Raw genomic sequence first — 12,369 nt, 5'->3', positions numbered from 1 at the left:
GCAATTTCCTCCCAACTTTAGCCATTTTAGTTGGTGTTGTCAATTGCCTATACTATACCATTCAGCCAAAAATTTCAGAGAAAGTTCTTCACTGAAGTATTTTCTTAACCCATGAATATTTCAGAATTTCTTCTGTTTGCTACACCACAATGAAGCCAATTTACAAAATAAAGAACTTATTTGGCTCAAATTTCCGGAGGGTGAGAGTCCATGATGGTGGAGTGGAAGCTGTAGGAGCTGGATGTTGAGAGAGCTGAATCTAATTGTCTTGAACCACAAGCATGAATCCAAAAAGCAACAAAACAACAGCCCCAACAAAATGGGGGTGGCACATGGCTATGGAATCAACAAGCCCGCCGTCAGTGACATACTTTCTCCAGGATTGCCATGCCTCCTACGTTGCCCCAATGTGCCACCAACTGGGATCGTGTAATGAACATCTGAGCCTATGGGAGACATTCTCATTCTAACCACTCATTTCCACTTAATGGCCCTGATAGCCTGGTGTCCATATCATAACGCAACATGTATTCAGTCCAACTCCCCAAATCCCTGGAGTCTCTAAACTTGACAGGGTATACAGGTCTCACCTCAAAACGACTTTTCTATCTGATTTTATTGCATTGCGTTCTGGCATGAGTTACAGGGGAAAAAAAATCTTAGGTTGTAACTTGATTTCTCAGTCTGGAGACTTCTACATTCTGCCTACCCACGACCTTGAAATGAACAACAGTGAAAAAGGATCCATCTAGATGTTTTCTCTTCATCAAAATTTACATCCGCCCCTTCTAGGTTTATCGAGTTGTAGGGCCAGTTCATTGTTCATCTTTGGAAAAATGTCTTCAATTAGTTTCAGAAGTATCATTTCAACTTCATTTTTTCTGTCTCGGATAATCCTATAAAATAGCTTTTTAATATTTATTTACAACTATTTACACATCTATCTATCTATCTATCTATCTATCTATCTATCTATCTATCTATCTATCATCTATTTGTCTACCATCTATCTTTGAGATAGGGTCTCACCTATGTAGTCTTGGAACTCACTATGTACATCAGGCTGTCCTTGAACTCAGAGAGGTCTTTCCTGCTTCTGCCTTCTGAGTGCTGAGATTAAAGGATAATCATGCCCAGCCCTAAAAATAGATTTTTAAATTTTATTGGACCATCTCTCTGTGTCTTCTACCTTTACCCCACCCTCCACCATTCCATGAGAATTGTGTTTGCCTTTACTTCAGTAATTTGATTTTGTGGCACATACGGCTTACACTTGCTAAGTTTTGACTCAAACCTTCAAAGCACGGTGACACTACTTTTATTAAATCTAGGTCTTATCATTGAAGGTAGACCCTGAATTTTACAACGCATAATCCTTTCTGTGTTTTTCTCTATCATCACGTGTCCATTTCAAGAGTGGGCATTCTTAGCCTTTTCCCACGTTATAAACAAAGCCATTGATTCCCTACCGTGCGATTAATGCAACGTAAAGATCGTCACTGAAAACAATCCACACTTTATTATTATTATTAAAACGAGCCTGACGCGGTGCCCCACGCCTGTAATCCCAGCGCTCGGGGAGACACAGGAGGCGGATCTCTGTGAGTTCAGGTCAGCCCGGGCTACAGAGAGAAACCCTGTTTAAAAAAACAAACAACGACACGTTCCAAGACAGCTCAGCAAAGGGTACAAGCACTGAAGAGTGTTTCAAGGTACAAATTGAAAGCGGAGCGGGGGCGCGCCCGTGACGTCATCTCCGCGCGTCTGCCGCAGGGCCAATCGCCTGGCGCGTCGCTCTGCGGCGGGGCGGCTCCCCCGCCCGGAGCGCTCTCAGCGGCGGACCCCCAGCTTCCGGCGCGCCGCCCGAGCGGGGGAGCGCGCAGGCGCCCTAGCCCATGTCGGCTTCCGCGGGTTTCAGTGGTTAGAGCTGGATCCGGAGCCTCCTTGAGGCGGGGCTGGGTCTTCGCGGCGGCCAATGGCGCCCCGGGTGAGCGTGGAGGGGTGGGAGGTGCTGGCCGGCCCGAGGTGCGGAGCTCCGCCGCGCGTGTGCCCGACCACCTGGTCGTCATGGAGGAGGTCCCGGCTGAAGAGCTTGATGAGGAGGAACAGCTGGTGAGAAGGCATCGCAAGGAGAAGAAGGAGCTGCAAGGTGACGGGAAGAGCCGTCCACGCCCGGGGCTGGGAGCGTGGCGCGAGCCCTCGGGAACCTGGAGCGGGGGACCGACCTGGATCCTTGTAGATTTCCCCTCAGATCACTTTTGGTCTGTCTTCTCCAGCTTTCCTCAGTCCCTCCCCGACGCCCTCTGGATTTGCAGTCCTCGGAGGCGTCCCCTTGCGCGGCCAGCGGGGCACCCCTAGCCGGGCCGCGCCTGTGCTGCTGTTTGATGTGCCTGGAGGCCAATGTCATGGGCCTCCCCTGCCTGTCTTCCTGTCCCTGCCCCATCTGACGGTTGTCCGTAGTGGTGTTGTCTTAATTGCTTCACCTTGGTCACAGAAGGGATGGCGGAGGTTTTGCCTTGTTTGTCAAGGCAAACAAATTTAATTAAGGTCGTGTTTACGAGGTGTGACTCAGGTCTCAAACCTCCTCCGGGCCTTTCTCCGAAGCTGATTGTTGTGTCATGACTAATTGCTTCTATAATTACATTACATTCTATAATTATACCTCTAACTTTTGTCTCGTTCTTCCTTGAGCTCTGACACTATGGTTTGACGGTTTTGGTGCCTTTTTAGCCAAAATTCAGGGAATGAAGAATGCTGTTCCCAAAAATGACAAAAAGAGGAGGAAGCAGCTCACGGAAGATGTTGCTAAGTTGGAGAGAGAAATGGAGCAGAAACACAGGGAAGAACTGGAGCAATTGAAGCTGACTTTGAAGGAAAGTAAGGTATGGAGACTGAAGCTTGTCTCTGAGTATGCTGAGCTGTTTATTATGTACATTCACAAAACTGGCAGTGAACGCAAGTCATTCAGGCACAGTCACACACCACATTTCATCATCATCATCTTCTGAGGCACAGTGTCCTAACCCATCTGGATTTGTAGCAGGGGGATAGCACTGAACTTGAACTTCTGATCCTGCTGCCTTGACTTCACAAGTGTTGGGATTGCAGGCGGGCACCCCCACACCTAGCTTTACATTTCCTCTACTTTTTTAAGGGAGATGAGGAAAGAAGTTCCTGGTTCCTTAGCCCGATGATGAGCATGTAAAGTATAAAGTGTGCTAGAGAAAGTGTAAAATGTGCTAGAGGTTTCTCTCCAGTCAAAGTTGGAAGACTAGACTTCTTGTCAAGAGTTACTGATGAGTAAGATTGTAACCTCTGCGGAGTTACTTTATCAACCTAGAGTAAATTTCTCCACATAACCATTGTTACATAAATACTTTTGTGTATAAGTACAGCTTCTTATAGAAACTAAATCGGTCAATAAATGTTAAATCATATTTAAGCTATAAGAAGTGTTTTATGAACCAGTTGTAATGAATGAAGGTTTACTGATGTTTCTTGTGAATATGGGAGTGTGCTAACATGCATCTTTTCAGTGTTATTTTATCAATCTACTTAAAGTGGGTGCCAGCTACTTGTTCAATGTAATACTGTAAGGTAATAATTATGAAGTAATGCAGATAATCACACTTTTCCAGTAGGAAACCAGCTAAGAGAGAATAAGAACTTTGTCCCAACGTCGTAGTGGTCATTGAGTGACAAGAGCTGGAATTAAAAGCAGATCCACCTTTATTCCTCGATGAACATAGTAATTTGTTACATGGGTTTTGGATCTGAAGGGCCATATAGTCTACAACCTCAGTTAACTATTAGTAGGTATTTCTTAGATCTACGAAAGATTTCATCTTTCCTAAGTTTTGATACATTTTGTTCTGTTGACAAGGGAACAGTTTCTGTGTGTCCATTTATACAATATTAAATGTAGTGTCAAAGTCTTTAATTTCATTTTCCAGTCATCATGCTCCTGCCTTTCTTACTGTTAAAATACTTTTATCTCCAGCCTGGCATGCCTCTACTTGCCTGTAGATGCCTATAGATGCCTATAGGCCTAGCATTAAGGAGGCAGAAGCAGGGTGGTTGTGAGTTTGAGGCCAGAGTGGGCTTCATAGCAAGACCCCTTTCTCAAAAACCAACAGCAACAGAAAAAGTGACAAGAAAACTATTATTGGGGCTGCCAGTGTGGCTCACCAGGGAAGGGTGTTTGCAGTTAAGCCTGATTATTTGAGTTCTATCCCTGGAACCAAGCCTACACGGAAGAAAGAGAAAATTGATTCACATAAGTTGTCCTCTGACCTCTACATGCTGTTTGGCATGTATGTCCATGCACACTCTTTTTCTCTTACACACACGTAAAAACAAGATGTTAGTGTTCAGTCATACTATTAGCATCATGTTAGCATTGTGCTAATTGTGTTCCTAATTGTCTCCCTGCTACTGTGTTTCCTAGTAGCAGCATTTTTTTTTTTTTTTTTTGCTCTTTTAGGCCTTCAATTTCAAGATTTCCTCCATAGAGTTCCAAAAAGAAAGAAAAGTTTGATTCTTCACCATTCATCATCACTTACTACTAAGATGTAAACTCTCCAGTCTGCTTTCGACTGTTACCTCTTTCATGAACTTAAACTTGTTTTCTGTTTGCTCTCTCCCCTAATTCTTCTGCTTTTTGTTAATATGGTTGTAAGTTTTATCAGAATTCTTAAAAAAAAAAAAAAAAAAAAACAAAAACCAAAACCAAAAGTCATAGATTCAAAGAAGTTATTAAACTATTTGAAGTCTATCAGATTTTGATAATGTTATCACTTGGGATGTAGTCTTTGAAGACTTCTGCATTGTTTCAGATGCTTTGAGTTGCTTTATATATTTACACTAAAGACTTTCAGTTACAGTTATGAAATACAAACTGCTTATCCAAGCAGAAGGCTAACTTCTTTAACAGTGTTAACATTTGAGTTTTATTATTGATTGTAATTATTACAATCAGTCTTTAGCAAGGAGAGGAAATTGCTCAGTTGTTCTGACTTGAAGAATTAGTGCTCATTAAGTTTTGGTTAGTAAACATGGAGAAGTGACACCTTTCAGGATATGAAGGAAATAGTGACCACAAGCTGTATTTTATATGTGAGTATTCATGAACAAGAAGGGTGTCCTTAAGTGGAAGTAAAGTATTTAGAGTAATGGAGTAAATTCAAGAAGGACAGAAGGTATGCAAGGATGAACCTTTGGAGAGCTATGAAAAATCTTGTCAATTTTACAAATCCATTCATATGCGTAAAGAAAGGTAACAAAGGATGCTATCTATTACTGTGTCTAACTGCCTGAACTGGAAGTAAGGAATTGAATATATTTTTAATATTCTATAATAATTTAGTAGCCTAACATTTTTCAATAAATTAAAACATTTTTATTAGTTTCTTTCTTTTGACTTTTTTTTTTTTTTAAATGTTTTTGTTCCTTCAGATAGATTCTGTTGCTGTTGACATTTCAAACTTGGTACTTGAGAATCAACCACCTCGGATATCAAAAGCACAAAAGAGACGGGTATGAATGTCATATCACCATGTATATAAGTTAGTGGTGTTGTGCGTGCAATCCTTTCTTAGGTATTGTATAGGAAAAGAATAGAAAAAAAATTGAAGTTCCTCGTCAAGGGTCCTGACTTAACATCTAATAGGTACTTGCCATATGTCAGATAATATTCTAAGCTATTTATATTGAAGTCTCATTTAGTCCTAACATTTTGTGAGGTAGGATTTCATTTTATTGCCTTCTATAGAAGATAATCGGTATAAGACAATAAAAAAATAAGATGTCTAGTTTGCAGTTCTTGTAGAAAGTGGGAAGGCTAAGGAGACCAATATTTTACTGTAGACTTAATTTAGAAATTTCAAAAAGTGAGGTCTTATGACTGATACACAACCCTGTCTAAAAGTTAGTTCTTAGTGGTGAAGCGAAGATTTGAACTTAGAAATATAATAAAACACACAGGGATCCAGAGTTCTTAGAGAATTATGTTGGTGTTTACATGTTGGTTAACATATAATAATTAATGATACTAAAAATGTAGAGAAGAGAACTTCATTATGTCAAGTGTTAATGATGTGTTATAATTTGAAGGAAAGATAAATATTTAGACAAGATATTCTTCCTAGAAGAAATATAAAAAAAAAGTATGGGAATGAGATGCAGGATTATAGTTATTGGAAGTAGTGTGTGAATGGTCTTAGCATAATGAGAATGGCGTGAGGAGGTAAGCCCATTTCACTTTAGAAAAAGAAGTTAAAGCGTAGTAGTTTGCTTCTGAATACTGTTTTACTTATTCACGTTTTCTAAGCTCTAAGTGCGTATTTCAAAGTGGTTTTAGCACGTAATATAGTAGAGCATGTATGGTCAGTGCCGGACAAAACTGTTATTTCCCCCTTGCTTTAATTGTGCTTTTGAGAGTCAGATGTGGCCTTAGGCTACTCTCCAACCCCAGTCAGCTTTGAATTTCATGTACTCTCATGCCTTCCCATTCAGTTTCAGTAATAGGTAAGGGAAAAATAATACCAGTGTCATAGGAATATTATGGGTATTAAATAGTAAACTGTCCAGAACCATTAATATAAGGCCTGGAGAACTGAAGTGTTAACAAATGATTACATTTACCATGGTAAGCGTATCATATTCCTTTTAAAAAGTTAGTCTGAAGACACTGTCTCCTTCTGTGAAAGCTAAGTTGCAAATAGTCAAATATTTATATTTGTATGGAATTTGACTCTTGACTAACTTTGCCATTATGAGTTTCAAAGAATCATTTAGAGCTCGTGCTGTCTTGAAGGCCTACTTAGCTAAACTCTGTTATATCCATTCTTTTTGTCTTGGTTCCACAATTGTCACCTTGCTTCCAAATAATAAAAATCAGGTGTTTTGTGTGCCAGTAAGATAACAATTAAAAAAAAAAAAGTTACTGGTACTAGTTAATTGTAGCATCTAATAGTAGCCTATTCTAAAAACCAAGGAAATAGCTTCTGTGTGCCTAGACCTATTCTCCACAAAATTTTCAATATTTCTTTCCAATGTGAACTTAATACATTTTTCAACTAAACTGAAAATTGTAGTTTTATTTATAGTTGACTGCTTTGTCACATGGCAGGGAAAATAGTTCCCAGTTTATTGCTTTACTAATCTAGTGAGCTTATGGGGCAGAGAACACTAAGTGTTCATGGTCCTTCAGAGAATGGGACCTAAATAGGCAAATTCGACATTAGGTTGTTTAGAACTCTTCCTTCTGCCAAAGAACCGAGGATTGAAAAGCCAGTTAACACTGGTGGTTGTTATTGGTAGAGAGACAAACCTGGAAGAAAGCATGATAATTTTATGGTGATAAGGCGTTCTGGAGTCTATTATTTTTAAACTGGAAAAACGTGAGCATTTTATTAAACTTGGGAGTCTGTGGCTAGCAAGATGGCTCAGTGGAGAAAGTTGCTTGCTGCCTAGCCTGAGGACTTGAATTCAATCCCTGGAACCCACATGGTGGAAAGAGAATGTAGAACCCTAACTACTCCCCCCGTCCCCCACCCCCCTGAAAAACCAAAATAAATATTGGGGTCAAAAAAAAGAACTTGGAAGCATTTTGTATTTTTGAGAAAAAACAAACCAAACCAAAACTAAGATAGGAATAAAACAATTGATTTCCAAAAATAAGGACTGTAGGAGGTAGAGACCGCTCAGTGAAAGGGAAAGTTTAACACAAACCTGTGCTATTGCCCAAATCGATATGACTCCAGCTTTGCTAGCAGTGTGTTTATGAGTTCCATGCTCTTCCCTTCCATCAGTTAAAAAAAAATTTTTTTTTTTTATTATTTTGTTATTCGACCTGTTTGCCATTCTGTCTCTAGTACTTCCTTGTAGAAAAGTACCTAAAGTAGGGAGCTTCCACGGAGGCAAGAAGTCATTGGGTTTCTACCTGGTTTACTAGAAGCAAACTCAGTTGGTTTTTAATTCTGAAGCAGATTATTATGCAATAAAAGATAATGATAGAAATTAGTATTTAAGAGATTATAGGGCTTGGAAGATAGAATGAAGTTCCATTCTGACAGTAAAAAAAAAAAAAAAAAAGAATGACATTAACTCCAGCTGCCATCTGCTCCAACCTTTATTCTGATTCAGGTGCCTGCAGAGAACGAGCTCTGTGTGTTGTCCTCGGTCCCTGCTCTGCTCTAACCAGCTGTATGGCCTTTGGAAATCTTTCTGCGTGCTGTTTCCTCAGAAGAGGAAATGAGGGGTTTTGGATTAGATGATGTCTAAGGTGCTTATTCTTCCTCTCCGACTGAAACTGATTTTAGTCTTTCATAAAGTAACAGTGCCATCTTGTGTAAGATTTTATACCTAGATCCACAGCTGTAGAAAAACATGAAGGAAATCATGCTGCTTTTTCTCATTGTTAAAGCGGGAAGGAAAAACCTATTCTGGCTTAAGTTTCGTTAGTAAGCTATTACTGCTTTTGTTTGATTTAGATACTTAAGCCCACTAAATAACACTTGAGGTTCTCTCATGTGGCACATCATGGAGACACTGAGTTTACCAAATTGTGCCTTTTCATTTACTTCTGCCCCAAGGGGGTAGAAATTAGAACATCAAAGTCCCTACCTTCTGTTAAAATTGCATTACCTTTCTTTTCCTTCTCTGATTTTACTAAATCAGGATTTTCAGGGGCTGGAAAGATGGCTCAGTGGTGAAGTGCACTGGCTCTCCTCCATAGTACCCAGTTTGCTTTTCATTCCCAACATGGTGGCTTCCAGTCATCTCTAACTTTAGTTCTGGGAATATGACTGACACACACACACACACACACACACACACACACACACACACTCACACACTCACACTCACTCACTCTGACCCAACCCCTTTCTGGTTTCTAGGAGCCACATGCAATTGGTACACAGACATGCATGGAGACAAAAACTGATACAATATGATAAAGTTAATTTTAAAAAATTGCAAAATTTAGTGGGTTTTCTTTTAAGTTGAAATATAGTTTCCCTTCAAGTTCATAAGTACATGTGTGGTTGGCATTAGAAAGTTGTAAAAGCACAGTGATAAACGTCCATATACACTGTTTTACCATCCAGAAAGAAAGAACTACAAATGCTGTCAATAGCCCTTTAATGGTCAGTACTGTGTTACCATGAACAAAAGCATTTTAATTTTTTAAAAGATTTAATGTATTTATTAATACATTACAGTGTGTACAGTGTGTACAGTGTTCTGTTTGCATGTGCACCAGTTTATACATAACACACTGTATTATGTGTACAGTGTTCTGTTTGCACGTAAGATGAGGGCACCAGATCTCATAGATGGCTGTGAGCTACGATGTGATTGCAGGGAATTGAACCCAGGACTTTTTGGAAGAGCAGCCAGTGTTTATAACCTCTGAGCCATCTCTTCAGCCCCATGAACAATATTTATTAATGACAGGCCTGTTTTTAGCCAGACACCTCTTAATACTTTTTAATACTGTCTTAATACTTTTCTCTTGTATGCTGTTTCTGTGAAATATCCTTAGCTATGAAACACGAGTGCTCTCTGGCTTGTGATTTGGAATGTTTTCCTTTGTCTCCAGATTTCCCACAATTCTCATTAACAAATCTCTTGTTGACTTCCCTGAACCCTAAACATGTCTGGATATGCAGCCATGGAGAAATCTCAAGAATTTGCATTTTCTTATTTAAATAAGGAAGCAATTTAGACTATGAAAAGAATAATGGTATTTTGTTACAAAGGATGTCATGTTTTCTGTAGTTATGTTGTGCTTATTACAGTTAATAGGAAAAGAATTGGGAGGATATGCACCCAGCGCTCTTGAGAATACTAGATATCATGTGACTAGAGGGACTTTAGTCTAACTGCAATCCTTAAGTGTTTGCAAGCAATGATTTGTCCCTGTTTTTTGACAGAGATTCTCTGTGTAGCCCCGATTGTCTTGGAACTAACTCTGTAGACCAGGCTGGCCTCCAACTGAGATGTCTGTCTGCCTCTGCCTACCAAATGCTGGTATTAAAGGTGTGTGTCACCATACCCAGCTGCAAGTTTTCTTTCTTTTTTAGTTTCTTAATTTATCAATTATATGAGTAGGTGTAGTATCCACTTTTAAAAATAGATGAAAGTAGTATCTTTTGTCTATGCCTTTCTGGTGGCTTTAACATAGTAAATCCACTGTCGTGGAGTATTCAACCTTGGATTAGTTTGGACTTAATTATGAGCATGTACTTTAAGGCTGAGGACAGCTGAATCTTTTTAATTATTTTAAAAAAATTTATTTTATGTGCATTGGTGTGAAGGTGTCAGATCCCTTGGAACTGGCTTTACAGACATTTGTGAGCTGCAGTGTGGGTGCTGGGATTGAACCCGGGGCCTTTGAAAGAGCAGACGGTGCTCTTAACCACTGAGCCATCTCTCCAGCACTTTTTAATTTTTTTGACTTAGAGTCTTATCCCTTAGCTCTGGCTGTCAATGAACACACTTTATAGACCAGTCTCATCTGTGCTCATAGAGATCTACGTGTCTCTGTCCCCCAAGTGCTGGGTTTAAAGGTTTGTGTCACTAAAGCCCACTGTACCTGGAAATCAGTCAGTCAAGCTGTTGACTTTATGAAGACAGCTGTAGTTGCAAATGCCACTAATCCCAAGGCTTGGAAGACTGAGGTCTGAGGATGGAGAGTATAGGCTTGCCTCAGCAACAGTAGCAAGACATAGTCTTCCCTTATTTTTGTCTTTTCTGAGACTGGCTCTTATATGCAGGCCAGGCTGGACTGGAACTGTCCTCAAACATGTGATTCTTCTGTATCAGCTTCTCAAGTGAAGTTACATATCTGAGCCACTGTACCTCACTATAAAAAGGCTTTTTTATGTGTTAGTACAGAGTGAGATGCTGGGAACACAGGGTTCAGATAAATGAGATAATTTTCCTCTAACGGTTGTAGTTAGAAACTTCTACAGATGGTGAGTGATCAAATGGACAGTGCTTGTGAGAGAAGGAAAATGGCAAAAAAGTTTCACACTCTAGCTCCATTCTCATCAAATATGAATTAATCCTAATCATTATTGATTAACTTTCGTATATTCTTGTCCTAGGAAAAGAAAGCTGCATTGGAAAAGGAGCGGGAAGAAAGGATAGCTGAGGCTGAAATTGAGAACTTATCTGGAGCCAGACATATAGAGAGTGAAAAACTTGCTCAGATACTAGCAGCCAGAGAACTGGAAATGAAGCATATTCCTTCTGACGGCCACTGTATGTATGGAGCGCTTGAGGACCAGCTGAGAGAGCAGGACTGTGCCCTGACGGTGGCTGCCCTACGGAGGCAGACTGCCGAGTACATGCAGAGCCATCCCGAAGACTTCCTGCCATTTTTAACAAACCCCAATACAGGAGATATGTATACTCCAGGTATCTTGGCTTTCTTCCCTACATTTTGTTAGTGTTAGTGTTTCTGGTTTCTTTTTTCTTTTTCTTTTTTTTTTTTTTTTGTTTTTTTTTGTTTTTTTCAGGACATGGTTTCTCTGTGTAGCCTTGGTTGTCCTGGACTCAGTTTGTAGACCAGGCTAGCCTTGAACTTACAGAAATCTGCCTGCCTCTGCTTTCCCCAGTGCTTCCTGATTGTAGCAATTAAGTCTTTTCTTAATGAAGAAAAGATCATTACATTTTAGGCAAATTTATTTTCTATCATTTGAATAGATATAGATATATTTTACTTTTTCTTAGATAACAATTTTGTAGTTAAAATATACATACCAGTTGCTCTATATAAGTCATGAAGGAATAAGACAGGAATATAATTAGTCATTTTTGAAAAATGTGTATTAACTCATGTTTAACAAAGAGGAAGGTGAGTTTTGATCAGTCTTTGTAAGTATGCATGTGTGTGGCTGCAAGAACATGATTAGAAAATTATTATGAAAGTAACTAAATCACACTCAGAGAAGTGTGATGCTACTTTCAATAAGCTATAGCTAGGAAGGTTACTAGTTATATAAAATTTGACTTTGGAACTCTCCCATGAAAAATATTCTGTTTGTTACAGTAAACTGATAATTAAGGTTCAATTTTTATGATGAACTAAAACAATTTTGTACAACTTGCAAACAAGAGTGTGACCAAGTCAGAATCTGAAAGGGCTTCAGCGGTGTTAAGAGTAAAGAAATGTAAGGAAGAAGTTATGGCAGTGTCCGCTGGGAGTGGGCCATGTGGCCAGGAGGTGTTGGAGAAGGGCTGGTACAGGCTGAGTTTCCAGCGGAGAAGGTGGAACATAGCACAGAATGGGCGGAGTGAGCGCTGGCAGTCGAGTGGGTCACTTGTGGGGAGTAAGGCCTGCCTTAGGTATCTGGATAG

General features: G+C 39.8%; 1 protein-coding gene across 3 annotated transcripts in view; it reads left to right on the top strand.

The window, feature by feature from the left end:
• The first annotated feature begins 1,878 nt into the window (after positions 1–1,878).
• Positions 1,879–12,369, top strand: part of Otud6b (OTU deubiquitinase 6B) — an 18,089-nt gene continuing 7,598 nt past the window's right edge. The window contains exons 1-4 of one of the 3 annotated variants that reach the window (XM_055603523.1): positions 1,880–2,149; positions 2,731–2,882; positions 5,455–5,535; positions 11,115–11,427. In XM_055603523.1, coding sequence (XP_055459498.1) covers positions 2,068–2,149; positions 2,731–2,882; positions 5,455–5,535; positions 11,115–11,427 — 628 coding nt within the window. In that variant the 5' untranslated portion in view covers positions 1,880–2,067. Of the gene's footprint in view, positions 2,150–2,730; positions 2,883–5,454; positions 5,536–8,150; positions 8,285–11,114; positions 11,428–12,369 lie in introns of those variants that run through there. The other 2 variants (XM_055603522.1, XM_055603524.1) reach the window with 2 other exon arrangements.

This window comes from Psammomys obesus, unplaced genomic scaffold (genome assembly GCF_907164565.1).
Source record: "Psammomys obesus unplaced genomic scaffold, mPsaObe1.curated_primary_1811, whole genome shotgun sequence".
Classification (NCBI taxonomy): Eukaryota; Metazoa; Chordata; class Mammalia; order Rodentia; family Muridae; genus Psammomys; species Psammomys obesus.
The sequence above is the reverse complement of the archived record's forward strand: the minus strand, read 5'-3'. Positions and strand labels throughout refer to the sequence as shown.